At 35.1% G+C, this 21399-nt stretch overlaps 3 protein-coding genes across 5 annotated transcripts in view; 1 reads left to right on the top strand and 2 right to left on the bottom strand.

Moving 5' to 3' along the window:
- The window catches only part of LOC125816838 (chromatin remodeling protein EBS-like), a 950056-nt gene that overhangs the window by 117152 nt on the left and 811505 nt on the right, over positions 1 to 21399 (bottom strand). The window lies entirely within an intron of this gene.
- On the top strand, positions 6831 to 12474 carry LOC125817173 (uncharacterized). Its single transcript, XM_049496727.1, has 5 exons — positions 6831 to 7859; positions 7986 to 8405; positions 8513 to 9242; positions 11594 to 11823; positions 11995 to 12474. The coding sequence occupies exons 1-5, from the start codon at positions 6831 to 6833 to the stop codon at positions 12472 to 12474; spliced, it is 2889 nt and encodes a 962-aa protein (XP_049352684.1).
- Positions 14974 to 15703, bottom strand: LOC125816871 (uncharacterized). Its single transcript, XM_049496521.1, has 2 exons — positions 15230 to 15703; positions 14974 to 15159 (listed from the first exon to the last, which is right to left on the bottom strand). Exons 1-2 carry the CDS (start codon positions 15701 to 15703, stop codon positions 14974 to 14976), a joined length of 660 nt encoding a protein of 219 aa, XP_049352478.1.

Below are 21399 nucleotides of genomic sequence, written 5' to 3'. Positions count from 1 at the left end.
AACTTATTATTTCTCTTGAAGGGATATCAGGATTCGAGGTATACTCATAGATGATTTACAATGGAGGAAAATTTCTTTATTTATAGGGGTAAACTGACTTGGTCCTCAAATATGATTTCTACCTTTTCTCTAGAGGAATCTCCATAAATAGACATTCACTATAATATAACTATGTTTATAACACTCCCCCTTGGATGTCTATTTAATAGATTATATGCCTCATTAAAATCTTACTAGGTAAAATCCAATGAGAAAAAAATTTAGTGAAAGAAAAAGAATACACAAATCTAATAATACGCATTTTGGGTGTCCCATTAAAAACCTTACAAGGAATCTAATGGGACAAAATTTTATGAGGAAAAAAGAGTACATAATGTATTAACTCTCCTTAATGAGAACATCAATCCAAAAACTTGAATCTTGCATTCCAAGCTTGAACACCATCTTCTCAAATGTTGTAGTTAATAGAGATTTGGTTAATAAATCAATCATATTATTATTTGGACAAATTTGTTGAACGGTGATATCACCATTTTTGGGAGCTCATGTATGTAGAAAAGTTTTGACAAAATGTGTTTTGTTCTATCTCTTTTTATGAATCACCCCTTCAAAATTATGCAAGTTCTTCACTTCAACTTCTTTAGGTAAATAATCTATTGCTTTTTGAAAACTCTTCAAGAGTTTAATTCCAGTCATCAACTTGCATAACAATATGAAAGATTCTTAATTGATTTGATCTATATGAGGATTATAAACATGTTTTTCAAAAATTTGCATATTCTTCATGCATTTTGAATCCATCTAATATTTTCATATCAATTTTTTCAAGTGACGACATTCAATAGTAAGTGTATGATATTCTTTTAGTGTTAGTCACATAAGCTTTACGCTTACCAAGATGTATCATTCCATTTTTCACATGATAATTATTTCTATGTTAGCATGCTTTAATAGATGTAGAATTCATATCCTCATAATCTTTTACAATATTGCGCTATATTGTATAAAAGATATCATCAACGAGACATCACTTTGTATCGGTTCACCGAATGCCATAACTTATTGAGATCACATCACTTCATTATTTTCAGGTACATACCCCTCTCATGAGGTTTTATGAAATATTATGTCATAGGCTCTTCAAGAGAACATTGCCTTCTTATTATGATCATTTTGATCCTTTGCTCATCTTTTTTTTTCAACGATTATTTTATTTAGAACCAATTAGTCTATCATGCTTCATGTATGTAGTAGACTCTATCCTTTAGGGACATTTAATAGGAGCATCTCCAACTCTTGGTTGCTTATTATCTCCACCTTATGTTAGACAAACTAACATATACCTCAATCTATATTGAAAAATTCATATTTGTGTATCATGATATATGCATTAACTAGTATACGTACCTGCGCGTTGCACGAATATTTTAAAATGAATAATTTTTTAATTTAAAAATAATTCATATGAATTATTATTGAGTATTAAAATTGCAGGTGCAATCATATATAATGTTTTGATTTTATATTAATAGTTGATGCTAATAAAACTTTATCCTAAACTATGTGGAGTGGGCATACATTTGTTAAAGAGATAACACATTTTTCTAACAACTTCTATTTTTCATTGTATAATGAAAATTAATAATAGCATATGTGGTGTGTCTTAGATTGATATTTGTGTTAATTAATTAATTTCAAAATTTATAAATCGGAACCTAGCATTAAAAATAATAACTTTAACGTTAGTAAAAATATAAATATAATTTGCAAAACATATTGCAACCTATTTAGCACACTTCTCTCTAGTTTAAACTTGCAAAGTAAAATGATTTTCATTTAATTAAAAAAATATAAATTCATAAAATATGGATACACAAAATCAAATTATTATTCAAATTTTAAAAACTTACACGTTTGGATACTAATTTGGATAACTACCATTTTTAAAAACAAATTTTAAAAGGAGACCTCAGAAGTAGTTAAGTTCTTTTTATTTTTATTTATTTTTCCAAAACCGTATTGTTTTTTTTAGTGTTTACCCTTTTTATTTTTATTGTCAATTGTTAAGTTAATTTAATTCAGAAATTCTACATATGATTTTATATGCAGATTATTTTGTTTTAATAAAAAAATGCAAATGTGGGGATTCCTTTTTGTTTTTTTCTTTTTAAACTGATTTTTTAAAATTTGCTTCCTATAGTTATATAATGCAAACATTAAAGAAAATAGGATAGTAATTCCTGTTTTTAGAAATCGTTTTGAAAATTAGTATAAAATTAATTTGAAAATTATAATTAGCTTTAAAATTATTTAGGAGTTGTAATTTTATTTTATTTTAGTTAAATTTTGATCTAATAATTACAATAATTTGAATTATGGATTTCTTAAAAGGAAGAAAAAAATTGTTAATCAGTTACCCTTATTTTAGGAATTCATTACTATCCTTTTCTATGTAACTCATAAATAAATATATATATATATATATATATATATATATATATATATATATATATTTAGAATTCGTTTTGAAAATTAGTATAAAATTAATTTGAAAATTATAATTAGCTTTAAAATTTTTTGTGAGATTGTAATTTTATTTTATTTTAGTTAATTTTTTATCTAATAATTACAATAATTTAAATTATGAATTTCTTAAAAGGAAGAAAAAAGTTCATATATATATATATATATATATATATATATAAGTTAAACGTTTGAATTATCCATAACGGTAGTTGTAACTGATTACAAATTAATAAAGCTAATTGATTAGGATTTTGATTTGAATAAATACTAAAGCTTTAAACTACTCTCGAAATTGATGTATTATTAAAAAAAGAGCAATTTCAAAAAATTTGAATGTAAAAACTTAAAAAACTATAAGAATTTGATTTATTTTCTTCAAATGTTAATACCAAATTGCTAACGTTTTACCCTGTTAGGTAGTCCCGTAGTTTACTAAATTTTTTGGTTTGAATTATATAACATTACAACATAATTAATAATAATTTTAAATTTAAGTAGATGTAAACAAAATAAATTTAAAATCCTGATTTTATATCTTAGGCATATTTTGTGGAAATACAGTTTCAAAAAAATAAAATCTTATAAGAAGAATGTGTAACTTCTTTTTGAAAATGAAACTGTTTTAAAAAATATTATAATTTGTTGAAATTTAATTTTATTCTATAAATATGCATGCAACATAATACCTCTATTGCATTAAAAAATCAAGAATCTGCATAAGAATTATAAAAGAATTTACCACATGCATCATAAAAAAGAATTAAAGTATACGCATAGTAATATACTATTATTTTTATGTGGATTTATGTTATGTGAACATAAATTGAAATTCAAAATAAAAAGAAGGCCGGAAAAAAGAGAGAGCTCCTTTCTTTTCTAGCTTTGGTGATTCCTATTGGTCGGGCTGCTTGTAATCATTTAAAATTTATTAAATATAATGTTATAAAATGATTCGAATTCATGAATATATTAGTCAAAATAAATATTATGGATTAATTTAATTGGGCTAATTATTCAAGTCCAATAAATAGGAATTTAATTAAAGTCAAAATTAATTGATTTAAGCTATAGATAAGCCCAATTTGCTAAGTCCAATGTCATCTTATCCTAGAGGCCCATTCTTTTGGTGCCACATGGCAAATGACGTGGCATGCCAAGTCAAACAAATAAGCCAATAGGATCATGACATGTGTCAAAGATGACAAGCCCGCCCCATAAAGCCCATATGACATGTCACTTAAATCTGATTGGTCGAAGGGAATCCTGTTCCAATCACAACTCTTCTATTCTAAAACTATAAATAGGGGTCCTCATAATTCAGAATAGAAGACAGAAAATTCTAAACAAGAAGCTAGAGAAAATCCGTGGTACAAACGCCATAAAATTCTCTATAAAGCTACAAGTTTAAGAATTCAAGCATTTAAGTTCAAGAACGATCAAGATCAAGACTATCAGGTTCAAGAACAAGCTCGAAGCCCTTGAATTCAAGCAAAAGTCAAGATCAAGATAAAGTTTAAAGTTAAAAAAAATCAAGCTTTAAAGCCCTTGAATCATATTTGAAAAGGCGAATTCAGAGGAATCATAGAGATTGTAACACTCGCACTTTGAAATAATAAATATGATTGTTGCTATAATTTTCCGTTCTTGATTATTGTTTTCTCGACGCAAATTTTATTGTCTACAAATTCTGGCATGCCCAGTGGGACAATCTCTACCTCTCATCTCAACTTTTCAAGCATCAAACAACATCGAGATGACTTCCATGAAGAACAACTCTTGATCAACTGCCTCTAAGGCCACTAGCTCCAAGTTCTCTACTGAAGTTGAAGGCATTCTTGATGTTATCTTTGGAAGTTTCGGAGTTGTTACGAGAAACAAAGCTGCTACGCTAGGACAACAAACACTGCAAGTGTCACCCGCATCAACTCCTATTTTTGGGTCTTCAACTCCAAAAAGAGCAAGTTCCTCCATAAATGCTTTGGAAGGAGGAAACAGTATTGCTGAAAAGATCAAGGAGACATTGGCTCTACTTGAGCAATCTAGTTCCAAGAATTCTACCACAAGGAAGAATTATGATTCAACTAACGAATCACCTCCACGTGCATCACGTAATGTGAGTTCGCTGAAGATCAACTTACGCGACAATCCATGATACTCTCCTACATCTCCAATGATCATGCAAACAATGGTGGCTGCTGCTTCTTCCTCTAAGGAACAACTCACAAATCTGACGAAGTTGGTTGAAGGATTGACAAAACATGTACAACACCAAGAGTCTAGAATCGATAAGTTGATGGATCCGAATGGAAGGACTTTTAGATGGAGAAACGAGTCATGCACCCGAAAAATGTGTTGAAGTTCAAGAGATTGGAGATCCTGCAAAGAATGCACCGATTGTTAATGAGATGCCAGTTTCTTCTGAAGGGATGATCCCACTCGATCGCTTGAAGGAGTTCATTGAAGGCACTATCAAAGATAAGTATGAAGTCTCCACTAAGTCTTCTCATATGTATGCCAAGCCATACACTGTAAGAATTGATAACTTAAAAATGCCTGCTGGTTATCAACCTCCCAAATTTCAACAATTTGAGGGTAGAGGAAATTCGAAGTAACATGTTGCCCACTTTGTGGAGACATGTAATAATACTGGAACATATGGAGGCTATCTTGTCAAGCAGTTTGTCCGGTCTCTAAAAGGAAATGCCTTTGATTGGTACACATATCTTGAGCCCAATTCTATTGATAGTTGAGAGAAACTAGAGCACGAGTTTCTCAATTGATTCTATAGCACGAGGCGTACTGTGAGCATGGTAGAACTTACGAATACTCGCCAAAGGAAGGATGAACCAGCCATAAACTTCATAAATCGATGGAGGAACGCGAGCCTGAATTGCAAGGATAGGCTTATTGAAGCTTCTGCAATAGAAATGTGTATCCAAGGGATGCACTGGGATCTTCTTTACATCTTACAAGGAATAAAACCAAAATCCTTCGAAGATCTAGCTACTCGCGCTCATGATATGGAGTTAAGCGTCCTCTGCTGGAAAAGATATGACGTATGTCTGAGACCCTCGCAAAGGAAGTGACAAGCAGGAACCCAAGAGATGGAGTAAATTTTTGCCTAGAAATGACAATAAAGAATCCATGAATGTTAATATGTCACCTACGAAGATCACTACGAATGAGGGCATGAAGCTAAATGTGAGAACGACTTTCCAAGCACGTTCAAATCAAATGTCGACACTAAGGGAGATGCAAGGAAAAAAATATCCCTTCTTGGATTCTGACATTTCTGAGATTTTTGATGAGTTGCTCGAGTTAAACCTCATTGACTTGCCAGAGATGAAGAGACCCGATGAAGCTGGAAAAGTTGATGACCCAAATTATTGCAAGTATCATAGACTTGTGAGCCATTCTCTCGAAAAATGTTTTGTCTTCAAGGATAGAGTGATGCGATTGGTTAACGAAAAGAAAATTGTCCTTGATGATGAGAATGCTAGTTCTAACCAGATCTCTATCACGTTCGGCTCACTCGATCCGATCCAAATATATATCTCTGAAAATCATGAAGAAGAGTCATTGGAGCAGGAAGTTGATATAGTTGGTGACGGAGGCTGGATTCTTGTAACTAGGCGAAGACGCAACAAGTCAAGCTTACGAAAAGAACCATCCAAGCCACCGATTAGAGGAAAAATGGTGAAAAAATTGGAGAAGTAGAAATCAATCAAGCGCCTAAAGAGGGCAAAGGTAGAAGTGCATCACTACCAAAAACCCCGACGTCCTGTGACTCTATAGGAGTTCTTACCAAATTCGTTCGACATAAAGTCTACTCAAGACAATGTCAAGGCATCATGTTTCAATGCTGATAAAGCAGAAACAATGAAGGTGCCTCCTATTGACAAAGAAGGAACAACGAGTGAATCATCATCAAAAGTGTCTCCTAATGACGATGAAAAGACAACAAGGGAAATCTCGTCAATGATGTCTCTTTCACCTTCTGAAACACCTATTGAACCTTCTTCCCAAGAAGCACATGCATGTGATACAAAAATCACATTTACAGATAATGATATTCTATTTGGTGAAACACTACACAATCGTCCTTTGTATATGGCGGGTCACGTACTAGAGAAGAAGATAAATAGAATCTTAATAGATGAAGGATCTGGAGTCAACATTCTGCCTATCCACACATTGTAAGAACTCGGCATCACGACTGGAGAACTTAGTAAAAGTCGTCTGTTGATACAAGGTTTTAATCAAGGGGGCAGAGGTCCATAGGCTCCATTAAATTAGAGATCCACATGGAAGATTTGCGATCAAGCGCATGGATGCATGTGATTGACGCAAAGACGTCGTACAATATATTACTTGGCAGACCTTGGGTACATGAGAATAAAATTGTCTCATCTTCTTACTATCAATGTTTGAAGTATCTTGAAGGCGGGATTGAAAGGAAGATAGTTGCAGATGATAATCCTTTCACCGAAGTTAAGACACACTTTGCCGATGCGAAATTCTATTTGAAAAGTTATGTTGTTAAAGGGGCCAAATCCAATGATGTAAAACCAATCATGTCCGATAAGGTCATAAGCAAAAGAATTGATGCGGCAGTCGGAAAGGTAAACGTCGACACCAAAGAACTTTGTCCCATTCTTAATGAATGGAAGATCTTGTCTTCGAAGAAGAAGCTGACTTCTAGACTTTGCTATGTTCCAAAAGTGAAGAAAGAAGAAGGTCAATCATCTAACCTTCAAGAAAATGTATGGAGAGGGCTAACTCTTCCTATCAGATGGATTGATGCAATAAACTTGTCTTCAAAGCTGCCAGAAAAGTCAATCTCTCAAAATCAAGTGCGAGATGTGGCGCTCCCTACAAAACGCACAAGAGAAGGTTTTGATCCCAACGCTTACAAGTTATTTGTGAAAGCTGGATACAACCCTGATGAGCCATCAATGTTAGGGAAACTTGTATCAGAAGATACAACTAGGCAAGCACATGAAGGCCTAGGCTATAGCCAACCACCACCAATTCGCATTTTCATAAGAAGGGCAAGCAACAACCATATAACTTTTGAAGATGATGTCGCTACTCCCAACAAAAAGCCTTCTGTCTTTAATCGACTTGGAGAATCGACTACAAGAACTTCTGTGTTTGAGAGGTTAGGTCCATTGAAGAAAAACAAGAATCTGAGAAGTTATTTAAAAGTTACAACGCCTATTTCACATTTGGTTCGAAAGGATTTCAAAAGTTCGATTCCTTCTAGAATGAGGCGACGAGTGGAACTTGTAGTTTCATGTAAAGAGGAACTCAAGGCAAATGTTCACACTGTGGTTTACACCAAGGAGCGCTAGGAAGATGAAGAAAGTGTAGGCTCCTCAAATCATATTACAATCCAAAATGAGTACGATTATTTGCCACAAATGAAGATTGATGAAGAGTTAGAAGATATTGTCTAGTGTTGTCATATATCTGGCAATGACAATGATCCTTTAGAAGAAGAAGATGCTGGAGATGCTCCATCGGAACTTGAAGAAGGAGAAAAGACCACAATAGATCCTTTGAAAAAAGTTAACCTTGGCACTGATGAAGACCCAAGGCCAACTTACTTGAGTGCCTTTCTAGAAGTTGATGAAGAAATCGCTTATATGAATATACTCAAAAAATATAGGGATGTCTTCGCTTGGAGTTACAAAGAAATACCTGGATTGAATCCTAAAGTAGCGGTCCATCAATTGGCAGTCAAAAATAGTTCTCGTCCTGTTAAGCAAGCTCAAAGACGCTTTAGGCCAGACTTGGTTCCATTGATAGAAAATGAAGTTAACAAACTCATTGAGGCAGGCTTTATTCGCGAGGTCAAATATCCTAATGGATTTCAAGTATTGTTCTTGTAAGGAAGAATAATGGTCAAATTCGAGTATGTGTTGACTTTAGAGATCTTAATAATGCATGTCCTAAAGATGAGTTTCATCTTCCCATTCCGGAGCTGATGATTGATGCCACCACTGGTTATGAGACGATGTCATTCATGGACGGTTCTTCTGGCTATAATCAAATCCGCATGGCTCCAAAGGATGAAAAACTCATCGCATTTTACACGCCTAAGGGTATTTATTGCTACAAAGTGATGCCATTTGGTTTAAAGAATGTTGGTGCCACTTATCAAAGGGCTATGCAAAATATATTTGATGACTTTCTCCATAAAAATGTTGAATGCTATGTTGATGACTTGGTGGTAAAGTCAACAAAGAGGGATGATCATTTGAAAGACTTAAGAATGGTGTTTGAGTTGCTCCGAAGATATCAACTAAGGATGAACCCATTGAAATGTGCCTTCGGAGTTACTTCTGGCAATTTCCTTGGCTTTATTGTGAGACATCGAGGAATTGAAATTGATCAAGCCAAAGTTGGTGCAATATCGAAGATGCCTAAGCCTCGAAATATTCATGAGTTAAAAAGTCTCCAAGGAAAGTTAGCCTACTTGAGGAGATTCATCTCAAATCTAGCGGGAAGATGCCAACCATTCGGTCATCTCATGAAGAAAGGTGCTTCTTTTAATTGGGATCAAACATGTAGCGATGCCTTTAAAAGTATCAAATCGTATCTAGCGAAACCTCCGGTTTTGGCAGCCCCTATACCTGGAAAGCCATTGATACTCTACATTGCGACACAACAAAGGTCTGAAGGAGCCCTGCTAGCTCAAGAGAATAGTGAAGGCAAAGAAAACACTCTTTATTACTTAAGTAGAACGATGACACCAAATGAGCTGAACTATTCGCCAATTGAAAAGTTGTGCTTTTGTCACGCCCCAAGCTACCCCCAAGACGCGGACACGGGACCTAGGACCACAAGTGATCCCAAGCTAACCCTGCTGGCATGATCATGAGCATACTAAAGATAATAAACTGATGCGGAAGCTAATTCATAAATAAATCTGAAAAGATGGGGAATACCCATATACTATAACTGAATATATGAAATCTGAGAGTTTAATACAAAAGAAATATCAAACTCAAAACACTAAGCTGAATCTAACTATGTCTGAAATAAGCCTCTAAACTGACTAGAAATGTTGGGACATGCCCCAACTAGATCTAGCAAAACTGAAACTAAAGACTAAAACACTGAAAAGAAACTCATGACTATTGTCCCCGAAGAATGTGGACTCACCAACTGATTCTGCTGAACTGAAGATTGGGAATCGATCTAAGCGTGATCTGGATGCTGAGAACCTGAACCTACATCACGAAAAGATGTAGTGCACGTATGCATCAGTACTTGAAAGGTACTGAGCATGTATGATGGAGTAAAGCTGAAAGAACATATAACTGAACAAAGCAATAAAGCAATGAAATAATCTGAACATGATATAGATACTGAATACTGAGCTAACTGAATGCAATGACCAATTTATAACATGCTGACTGAATACTGAATGAACTGTAAATGTGGTCAATGCAATAGAATCTGACTGAACTGTGGGAGCTACTAATAACCGACATAAAACCACATGAGCTAAATGTGGATTCCGATGTATACGCCCCATCGAGAGGACCCAATATACCCTGTCAGAGGTATAAAGGCATGCTGGCGTGATCACTAAACTGATGTTGCCCACAGAGGGGACTTACACCTACGTGGCTCGTAGTTCTGGGACTATATGGGTACGCTGAAACCCTAGTCCAACTCGGTATTATGGTACTCCCAATAGATTAAGTGGTTAACTAGTTATGACTGAATTTCTGTAAATACTGGATAGCTCGAAACTGAACATGCAAACTGAGAATGCAACAATTAATCTGATAATGATGCATTCATAAACTGAGGCATGTAAAACTGAATACTGAAATATCTGACCTAACATGTGTAATTCAAGAACTAAAGAAATACATAGCTAGGGTTCTGAAATTCATGTGATAAACTGAGCAATAACATGATAATCTGATTTGGAACATTTAAATAACTAATTCATGATGATCTGTTCAAATTCTAGAAACCCTAGGTCTGTTCATAATCATGGAATCAAGAATCTGACTGAATTCTAGGGACCTAATCGGTGAAAGGAACCCACTAGTGAAATCCCACATACCTGGTGACGAATTCCACGGAGAAATCCTTCGATTTCGGGGCTGGAACTGATGGAACCTTGCTGCGTTCTTGAACTAGGGTTCTTGGCCTTTTTCTCCCTTCTTGCTTCTAATTTTCTAAGTTTTGATTAATGAATTTGACTTAGGTAAGTTCTAGTTATGTTTCTAGGTTTAAACTGATTAAAATCTCATGATTTAGGGTTTAAACGACGTATCTTAGGGGTTAAACGAAATAGAAAAAGACCAAAAGACCCCTGAATTAACTGCTGTCGGAGTGATCGACGGAATGGACTGACGGTCCGTCAATCAATCGACGGTCCGTCGATTGGGTCCGTAGATGGAGTCTGCCCGACAGGTCTTCACTAAAACGGATATAACTTTTTACTCAGAGGTCGGAATTTAGCAAACTCAGTGGCGTTGGAAAGATAATTAAATTATCTATCTAACCATAGGTCATGGGACACATAATTAATTTTGTGCTAAAAGTTATGACCATCTAAAGTTGACCCATCAGAATTTTCAGCTAACTGGCTGCTAACCTTCGATCTACGGTCAGACCTACGGACCGTGGATCAAACAACGGTCCGTGCTGGTCAACCGTAGTTCGTGTCTGAGGCTGGGTAAAGGAGGTCTTGATCCACGGACACAGACCACGGACCGTGGTCTGATCTACGGACCGTGGGTCGAGACTTAGCCAATTTTTTCTGAGCTGGCTGGGAGGGGTTGCAGTGGTGAACCACGGACCACCAGCACGGGCCGTGGTCTGACCTACAGTCCATGGATGGTGACCGTAAGTTGCACCTGCAACTTCTCAAAATCTGCATTTTTGTCTATTTTGAATACGGGGTGTTACAGCTTTACACTTGTCTTCTCAACTCAAAAGATGAAGCATTATTTTCAAGCGCATGTTGTCCGCCTCATTTCTAGAGCAAATCCCATCAAGTTTGTTATGTCAAAACCTGTCGTTAGTGATTGACTAGCAAGATGGTACCTCCAATTCCAACAGTTTGAGATTGTGTACATCTCTCAGAAAGCTGTGAAGGGACAAACATTAGCTGATTTCTTAGCAGACTATCCGATACCCGACGATTGGGAATTAATTGATGATCTTCCTCATGAAGATGCGATGTCTATTGAAATTCAACCTCCTTGGAAAATGTACTTTGATGGGGCTGCACATCGTGGTGGTGCTGGCGCTGGCGCTGGCGTGGTATTCATCACTTCGCAAGAAGAGATTCTACCATTCTCCTTTACTTTGAAGCAATGTTGCTCTAATAATGTCGCTGAATACCAAACATTGATACTTGGACTTGAGATGGCCGTCGACATGAAGCAATTACACTTACAAGTCTTTGGTGACTCTCAGTTGGTGATCAACTAGTTCTTAGGAAGTTATGAGGTGAAGAAGCCCGAATTGCGTCCTTATCATGACTATGCTCAAAAGTTGATAGGATGGATTGGAGATTTAACCCTTCAACATGTGCGTAGAACGGAAAATAAGAAAGCTGATGCATCGGCTGCCTTGGCTTCAATGCTAACCCTTCCTAATCAAACACAAGTTACAATTTGTCAAAGATGGATAGTACGACTGCCAAATGAGGAAGAATATATAGAAAATGAGCTTGAGCATCTCGTTGTCGTTTCTGAAGCCATAAAGGAAAATTGGAGACAACCCATTATTGACTACATGTGTTGTGGGATACTTCCAAAAAATCCAAGGAGAAGGACTGACATTCGTTGTCGTGCACCTCACTTCCTTTATTACAAGGACATAGTATATAGAATATCATTTGAGGGTGTACTATTACGATGTTTGGGAGAGGAAGAAACAATTCAAGCTCTGCAAGAAGAACACTCATGAGTATGTGGATCACATCAATCTGGACCGAAACTCCACTTTCACATAAAGAGGATGGGGTATTATTGGCCAACCATGGTGAATGATTGCTTAGATTATGCTCGGAGGTGCGATGCTTGTCAATTTCATGCAAATTTCATACATCAGCCGCCTGAAGTATTGCACCCAACTATCGAATCTTGGCCATTTGACGCTTGGGGATTGGATGTTGTGGGACCACTACCAAAATCTTTTGGTGGACACTTGTACATCTTGGCTGCAACATATTACTTCTCAAAATGGGCTGAAGCCGTTGCTCTTGAAGAAGTGAAGAAAGAGAATGTTGCAAATTTTATCCAAGTGAATATCATCTATCACTTCGGCATCCCTCGCTACATAATAACGGACAATGGCAAGCCATTTGATAACAAGTTAATGAACAAAATTAGTGATCTCTTTTGCTTCAAGCAGCGTAAATCTTCTATGTATCATGCTGCCGCCAATGGTCTTGCTGAAGCATTCAATAAGACTCTATGCAACCTCCTGAAAAAGTTGTCTCCAAGTCCAAACGGGATTGGGATGAAAGAATGGAAGAACTTTGTGGGCATATAGGACAATATACCGCACACCAACTCAAGCAACACCATATTCACTTGCTTTCGGAGTTGAAGTAGTCCTGCCACTCCAGCGTCAAATACCTTCCTTAAGACTTGTTATTCAAGAAGGGCTCACTGAAGAAGAAAATGCTCGACTGCGTCTTGTTGAGTTAGAAGCACTTGATGAAAAGAGGCTAGAAGCCCAACAAAACCTTGAATTTATCAAGCTCGTTTATCTCGTGCTTTAATAAGAAATTTTGCTTGAGGTGTTTTCAAGTTAGAGACCAAGTTCTCGCTGTAAGAAGACCCATCATTACTTCGCACAAGTCTGGGGGCAAATTTACCTCAAATGGGATGGACCGTATGTTGTACAAGAAGCATATTCACATGGTGCTTACAAGCTTGTTGATGCAGATGGCGTAAGGATTGGTCCTATTAATGCAAAATTCCTAAAGAGGTACTACCCTTGAAGTAAGATGATGCTCCTTAAGGTACGAGCCTAAACTGCATGTCACTCCTGGCCCGCAAGAGTATAAACTGTGTACGGCACAACAACAAAAAAAAAATCACTCAATCCCCCAGAACTACGTTGTGACTTGATCCTCTTTACTGAGGTACGTAGGCGCTTAGAAACTATCCTAAGTTCAGTTGCATGAGTGTCAAAAAACCACTTGTTCTGTCATATGTCAGTCAAAGCGATAAGTATTTTGTTTTATCTTTTGTCTCATCAAACTGTAGACTTGTACGAGGTATTGAATGGTCAATAGATGGGGGCAAACCCTTATGAAATATGAGCTTCTTTGACAGTAGGCTTGAAGTGTTTAATTTCAGACAAATATGCAAGTTGAAGTATTTGAATCCTCTATATATACAAGTTGAAGTCTTCAAATCCGACAAAGTAATATGATAAGTCCTACAAGTTTGCATGTTAGACTCTTAAATCAACCAAGTTACAAGTCAATGTCTTCGAATTCTATGAATTTACAAGTTAAGGCCCTTAAACTTGTTACGAGTTAAATTCCACAAAATTGATAAGGCAAGCTTGAATGTGCAAACTTAAAAATGTGGAACTTGCACTATATTCATTCTTATTGGCATGCGGAATATGAAATGACTTTGAATTACTAAAAGCTTGGGATCAAGACTTAAAGAGTAAATTCAAATTGGATCATGCAATAAAAATGCATGATATGATTAAAAAAGAAAAAAAAGAAAGAAATTCATCACTATAAAATTTTCTAAAACATCAATCAAATGCTAAAGAAAAAAAAAAAAAAGAGAAAGCCTAACTTAAGCGTAACTTGTAGTTAGTCAAATCTTGACGACTAGCCTCCAAGCACTCTCTTTTATGTTCCAAACGAATTGAATCTTCAAGCGTTAATAAACTCATATTTTCATACGAGGATATCTCATCTTCTGTAGCTAAAATCTTGGCTTGAACCTCTTCAACCTTCTTCTTAGCAGCTTCTAAAACAGCTTCAAGTCCCTCTCGCTCTCCTTGTAAAGTTGCTAGTTTCCGCTTAACCTTCTTTAGTGATTTCTTGTTAGAAGAAACATGTTTTGCCTTCTCACCCTCTTCTACTTTGAACAATTCAAGACGCTTCTTGGCATTGGAAATCAACTCCATCTTCTTATCTTCATGCGCCTTGTCAACAAAATTAGAGTGTTCTTGATCATAAGAAGTAGCATGATCAAAAAGAGAATCTACCAAGCTCTTCAATGGTGAAAGATCTAATAAATTCATCTCACTCATCTCCTTGAAAATCTCACAAATATCATCTTTGTAAGATGAAATATTGTCTAGAGAAGTTCTGGAAAGTTTTCGACAAATCTCTTCCCAAAGACCCAAGATGTACTTTCTTTTGTGGTTGAACACAACACCCTTTCCTTCGAAGACAAACATAGCTCCATTACTCTTTGGAAGAACTCAGGAAAACTCATTTGAATTAGGAGTCAACCCTTTTAAAGTTTGGCCACGAGAAGTAGATGATGTCTTTTGCTCTTGCTCAATATTTGAAATTGATTGTGCCTTAGGTCTTGATATTGCAGTAGACTCATCGCTAACTTGTGGCATCTCATGTGGCGATCCTAGTGGATGTCCAGCATCGTTAACCTACACATGAAAAGAGTGGGTTAGCAAAGTTATTTTATTCAAAAAAAAAAAAAAAAAAAAAAAACTAAACCTTGTCACTCTGAATTGTCATTGATCTTGAAGGACTATCGACACTCTGAACTTCTACGACTCTTAAATCAACAACTTCAGCCCCAGATGGTTCAACCCTTTGCCTCTTCCAACATCGATCCTTGCTAGTTTTGCTTGTTTCTTGAAGGGCCCATTTACTAGAGAAGAGAAATTGGGGACATTTCTCTTTATCAGTAGAAGTATGAACTACTTCTTTCTTAGATACCTTAGAGGAGTTAATCTTCTTACTTTGATGCTGGGGAGCAAGTGGTGTCTTGACTTTTGAAAGTGTTTTCTCAATATCTTGACTTTTGTCTTCTAAAAGGGTAACAAATTCTGACCCAGCTTTCTCTACCATAACATCCAAATTATCCTCAAGAACCATTCCATATGATCTCTCCCACCAAGATGAATATTGGGTAGTATAAAGCTTCTTTGCGGAAGTTACCGCAGGAGGAAATGTCGCTTTAGACATAGTTGCACGTGATATGCAAATGCGCCAATATCTGAGGCCTTCATCAAGCGACTCAGCACGAATATCATTTTTTAAATAGCCAGGAATATCTTGATGAAAACCAAATTGGCGACTAAATCGGTGCGGACTATATGGTTCAATGACAAAGGAACCTCCCCTCCTCAATGGAAGATAATTAAAACGAAGGCTCATAAAATAAGCTAGCTCCAACTCTGGTGCTTTTCCATCATCAATATAATAAGTTGGGTGAGGCCTACTAAGCATGGTTGCATTCCATACAATGCTTTCCCCTCGATGAACACGCTTTCTTGCCTCATCTTTGTCAAAGTACTTTGCAGCGCCTTCCCCAGAATATACCACCATTCGTGGAAGAGAAGGTCCACTACTAAGTGGATAGTGTGTCTTGAGATAATAAGCAAGCCAACCATAAACATAGTGGATGGGAAAACAGACTCTTATATGGTCTAACTTTGAAGAATTTGAAATTTTATTTAAGCCATGATATATGCTTGCTAAGACCGGAACCGCAAGGCTAACCCTTTTACCGCTCGCCATTAAGCTTGCTATTTTGAAAGTTTCAGGCCGAATGAAATTCCCTTCTTCAGACGGAAATACAAAGGCACATAACCAACATGACAAAAAGGCCGTCAGATAAGTCTCATATTTTTGGTGTTTCGCTCCAAGCTTAGAAAATACCATCTCTTGAGTACTTGACCATGTGTTTATCTCAGTAGGTATCTCACCTGTTGGATTATGAGTAGATGACAGACGTCGAGATTTCTTCTCTTTCCTTGGGGGAGCTAGCTCATATTTGCGATCTTTCTTGCACCAAAATTGTATCCATTCATTAAAATAGACCCTCATATTACCATTATTTTTCTCTTTAAGATGATGAAAGGCAGCAAACATACACTCGCAAGTTCGAGGAAGAAATCTTTCCCTCTTGTCATCCAAGCTTGTAAGTTCCGTGGAGTTAGGTATCACTTCTTCGTAAAGGACTCCGCTAATTGGCAAACCACCTAGAATATGCAAGTCCCAAAGAGATATGGATGTTTCTCCGATAGATGTAAGTAATGAATTTGTTTGAGGGCACCAAGCCTCACAAAAGGCTTATACAATATTGGAGTTCCGATCATAAGTTAAAAGAGAAGCAAATACTGCATCAAAAATACAAGCATTGTTTAGACTTTGCCCATTTTTGCTTAAGACATCTTCTATCCATTCCCAATATCCTGGAATGCAGTGATATTCACCTTCAAGCACAATGTTGTCTCCCCAACGTAGTTCATCTAGAATCATGCGACGACCTAAATTTGAAAGAGTGCTCGCGATGTTTGTACGTTGAGGATTTGGTTTCTCAAGATACCACGCTTTTGAGGCTTTATTAGATTTGTGATCGTATTCGGATGTCCAACTTCTCATATGAAGCGTGTTCCTCAATTGTGGCCATGGATCAACATAACGACCAACAAAAGAATCCTGGACCAAAAACTTAGTCTCCACAGTACTACCCTTTGTTCCAACGATGAGATATTTGAGGTGAGAAGATAGGCAAGTATAATCCTTGAAGAAAATCATTGTTCAAACTGCAAAAAAAAAAAAGAAAAAAAAGTGTTAATATTTACTTATGATGATGCACGAAAGAAGATAAAACTTGAAAAAATGGGTAGTTAAGAAGGGGCGAATAATTTAAGCATTAGGGATCTTGAAAAAGCCTCAAGTTAGTGATCTTCAAGGCATGGACATTAAACACATCCCTTCACACCTTAAGCTTAAGTATTCGGGACCTTGTAACGCCTTGAGAGTAGTATTTTTTTCAAGGCGGGGACGTTAAACATAGTATTCTAGTAAAGCCTCAAGTTGGTTAAGTATTCGGGACCTTGTAACGCCTTGAGAGTAGTATTTTTTTTTCAAGGCGGGGACGTTAAGCACAGTATTCTAGTAAAGCCCCAAGTCAGAAATTTTCAGCATGACAGAAATTAAAGTTAACTTCAAAAAAAATCATCTAGAAAGATTTTGAAGGTATTAAATCTTGAATTTTGGATATATTGTAGACCTTTGTGTCTAGATTCGAAATAATCAAGCTGCTTGTGATTTCGTCGTTCCTACATCAAGACATCAGAGTTTTAGTAAAGGTGCACAACTCTGAAATTTTTAGCATTACAGAATCTAGAGCTAACTTCAAAATATCATCTAAAAAGATTCTGAAGGTATTAAATCCTGAATTTTTGGATATGTTAGAGATCGAGAAGTCTAGTTTCTAGAAAATCAAACCGTTCATGATTTTGATTTTTCTACAATGAGATATGAATTTTCTACGACAGACATGTCAAGCTGTAGAAAAAGTGACGAAAATCAGAAAAAGAGAGGGAGATTACCTTGAATTATGCCTCTTTCGTCATAGGCTCGTAGCTCACAATCTGTAATTGAAGATAAAATTGTGGAGATAATGTGTCTATTTATAGATGTCATATGATGGGAATAACATCATTTTCCTAGTTCAGTTACAATTCCTTTTTGGCTAGGGCAATAAAACACATATATAAATATTGAAATTGAGTAGGATTACAATTCCTAGTTCAATTACAATTCTTTTTTTGACAAAGATAATAAAATATATATATGAATATGAACTTGAGTAGGATTATAAATCCTAGTTCAATTATAATTCATTTTTTTAACTAAGGCGATTGGTCACTTTGAATAAAACTAGGAAAGGTTGGTGGCGTTGAAATAATTTGTTGCCTAATCCTTGACAAATTTGAAGACATGAAACGGTGGCTCTATCACAATTAATCCTATATTAGAAAAAAATAAAGGAAAATTAAAATGTGGGCCCTTAAATTAGCTCCCTCCGTCCAAAAGACCATCTGAAGTATATGCCTAAAGTTTTGGCAATATAATATGTATATATATACTTTTAATATTGATTGAAATCTTCCAAGCAATCGGTGAAATGTTAAATAAATAAATTGCATGGATTAGTTTATTTTATTTGACTCAAGATCAATTTAGTAACCGGTTAATGCTTCAAGCCTAGTCTTTAAAAGATAAAATATCTCGACAAGACTTGAAGTAGGGGGCATTTGTAATCATTTAAAATTTATTAAATATAAATTTATAAAATGATTCGAATTATATTAAATTCATAAATATATTAGTCCAAATAAATTATTGATTAATATAATTGGGTTAATTATTCAAGTCCAATAAATATGGATTTAATTAAAGTCAAAATTAATTGATTTGGGCTACAGTAGATTTAGCCCAATTTGCTAAGTTCAATGTCATATTTTCCTAGAGGCCCATTTTTTTGGTGCCACGTGGGCAAATGAAGTGGCATGCCAAGTCAAACAAGAAGCCAATAGGATCATGACATGTGTCAAAGATGACAAGCCCGCTCCATAAAGCCCATATGTCATGTCACTTAAATCTGATTGGCTGAAGGGAATCCTGTTCCGATCACAACTCCTCTATTCTAAAACTATAAATAGGGGTCTTCATAATTCAAAAAAAAGACATAAAATTCTAAACAAGGAGCTAGAGAAAATCCGTGGTACAAACGCCATAAAATTCTCTATAAAGCTACAAGTTTAAGAATTCAAGCATTTAAGTTCAAGAACGATCAAGATCAAGACTATCAGGTTCAAGAACAAGCTCGAAGCCCTTGAATTCAAGCAAAAGTCAAGATCAAGATAAAGTTCAAAGTTCAAATTCATCAAAGATTCAAGATCAAGCTTTAAAGCCCTTGAATCATATTTGAAAAGGCGAATTCAGAGGAATCATAGAGATTATAACACTCGCACTTTGAAATAATAAATGCGATTGTTGCTATAATTTTCCGTTCTTGATTATTGTTTTCTCGACGCGAATTTTATTGTCTACAGTAGCAATACTAGAAGTAATCAGTAACAAATGCTTATGATGATTTAATCAAAGAATAACCTCCTACATTTAGAAAAGGGAACAAATCGAGAGATCCCTAGGCATTCCCAATGAGTTTTGCTTAATCATGGAAAATATAAAAGTTATCTTAGGTTCAATTTCTATACATTAATTAAGTAAAATAATTCTTACACTATCATAAGTATTATTTATAAGATACTTTAGTTACTAGGCAGAATTCAAAATTTAAGTTCATCACCATGTTTAAGAATTAATTTTAACTTATTTCTTACCAATAAACTAGTGTAGTTTTAAGATTACAAGTATAACATTTAATATTTGTTGAAGTATTTTTTACCTCACGCCCATAGACACACAATATGTATTTTGTGTAATTAAATCTTTAAGAATACACACCATCCACCTAGGGCGTATAATAAGTGAGAATGACTTTGAAACGTTAATGTCATTTTTTAAATTTGATAAAGAATTTAGAAGCGTGAGTGCGTGACAATTGATATCGTGCATATACATACATACATACATACAAAATAAAGGTAAAATTGAAACAAGGCTCAAAGTTAGGAGGGGATGTACTAGACGAGAAAGAGTGATTTTTATTATTTGTTGTTTTATTTGCTTGAAAGTGATTGGTTAGTAAAAGGAGGGAAGATGTGGTAGACCTAATCATCCCACTATATTTTACAGACAAAAACTTAAATACTAAAAAAGAGAAGGGAGTCATTGTTTTGTCAGAGTCATGACTTTGGGTGCCACTAGCTTTGGGTTCAATTTTATACCATTACTTTTTTGTGTAAAGTAAAAGATTGAAAAGGAAAATGTGGGCACTCCATTATCGATCATATTAGGAGAAGAGGATATGCTGGTTACGTGATGGAATTTATGCACTTTACAAGTTCCATTTTCGCTTCTTCTTCTAATATTAGTAATATATATAGGTTTAACTAGGGGTGTACATGATCGGGTTGGTTCGGATTTTTCAATTATCAAATTAAATTATCTGTGTCGGATTTTTAAATCTATAAATCAAACCAATAAACTCGGGTTTTTTTTGAGTTTTTCGGATTTTTGGGTTTTTCCGGTAAAGTATTCATACAAACATATAATTTACTTGTACTTCTAATATTTCTTTAGTCCTACCAAAATACAACTATCTAAGGTGTTTCTTAAGAAAATAACACAAAATATGATATGAGTAATGATACTAAAATTCCAACAAAAAAATAATAACAATGAAATCGCATGAAACAAATATTGCAAATTAACAAGTCATAATGAAAATGATCATAATTTAAAAGTACTAAATCATGCTAAAATAAGTTTAATAAGTATTGGTTACATGATTAAATATTAAAGGAAATTAAAATTAGATTATGTATTTGAATTGTCTAAACCAATGTAAAACCAAAGAACAAATATTCAATATTATTGTCATTCTTAGTGTTGAATTGATTTTCTTTTTGCATTAGTATTAATTTAATTTTGATTTAAGCTTTATTATAATTATCAACGGCTGTGGACTATAATCTTTATTAAACCATTCAGAATTCTAAGTTTCAAACTTGAAATAATATATTAAAAGATAAAACTATGAAAAAGTATAAGAAATATTTAAAAATTATATCAAAGTAAATATTTTTATGTATAAAATAAAATTTTAAAATTATATATATAATGTCGGGTTGGTTTGGTCTCGGGTTGATTTTTTTTAGTTAAAACCAAACCAACCCAAATATAGTCGGGGTTTTTTTTTTCAATACCAAACCAAGTCAAACCAACCACTAGTCGAG

This window comes from Solanum verrucosum, unplaced genomic scaffold (assembly GCF_900185275.1).
Source record: "Solanum verrucosum unplaced genomic scaffold, falcon-dt-bn FXZP01000084.1, whole genome shotgun sequence".
NCBI classification, from domain to species: domain Eukaryota; kingdom Viridiplantae; phylum Streptophyta; class Magnoliopsida; order Solanales; family Solanaceae; genus Solanum; species Solanum verrucosum.
The sequence above is the reverse complement of the archived record's forward strand: the minus strand, read 5'-3'. Positions and strand labels throughout refer to the sequence as shown.

What these genes read in the sequence shown, in the direction of transcription:
- LOC125817173 (XM_049496727.1), top strand. Translation starts at nt 6,831, where the DNA reads ATGGAAGATTTGCGATCAAGCGCATGGATGCATGTGATTGACGCAAAG. An exon ending in AGGCAAATGTTCACACTGTG is followed by an intron (nt 7,860 to 7,985) that starts GTTTACACCAAG and finishes GATATTGTCTAG; the next exon opens with TGTTGTCATATATCTGGCAA. An exon ending in CTGGCGCTGGCGCTGGCGTG is followed by an intron (nt 11,824 to 11,994) that starts GTATTCATCACT and finishes GTGATCAACTAG; the next exon opens with TTCTTAGGAAGTTATGAGGT.
- LOC125816871 (XM_049496521.1), bottom strand. Translation starts at nt 15,703, where the DNA reads ATGTCTAAAGCGACATTTCCTCCTGCGGTAACTTCCGCAAAGAAGCTT. An exon ending in TGACAATTCAGAGTGACAAG is followed by an intron (nt 15,160 to 15,229) that starts GTTTAGTTTTTT and finishes TTTCATGTGTAG; the next exon opens with GTTAACGATGCTGGACATCC.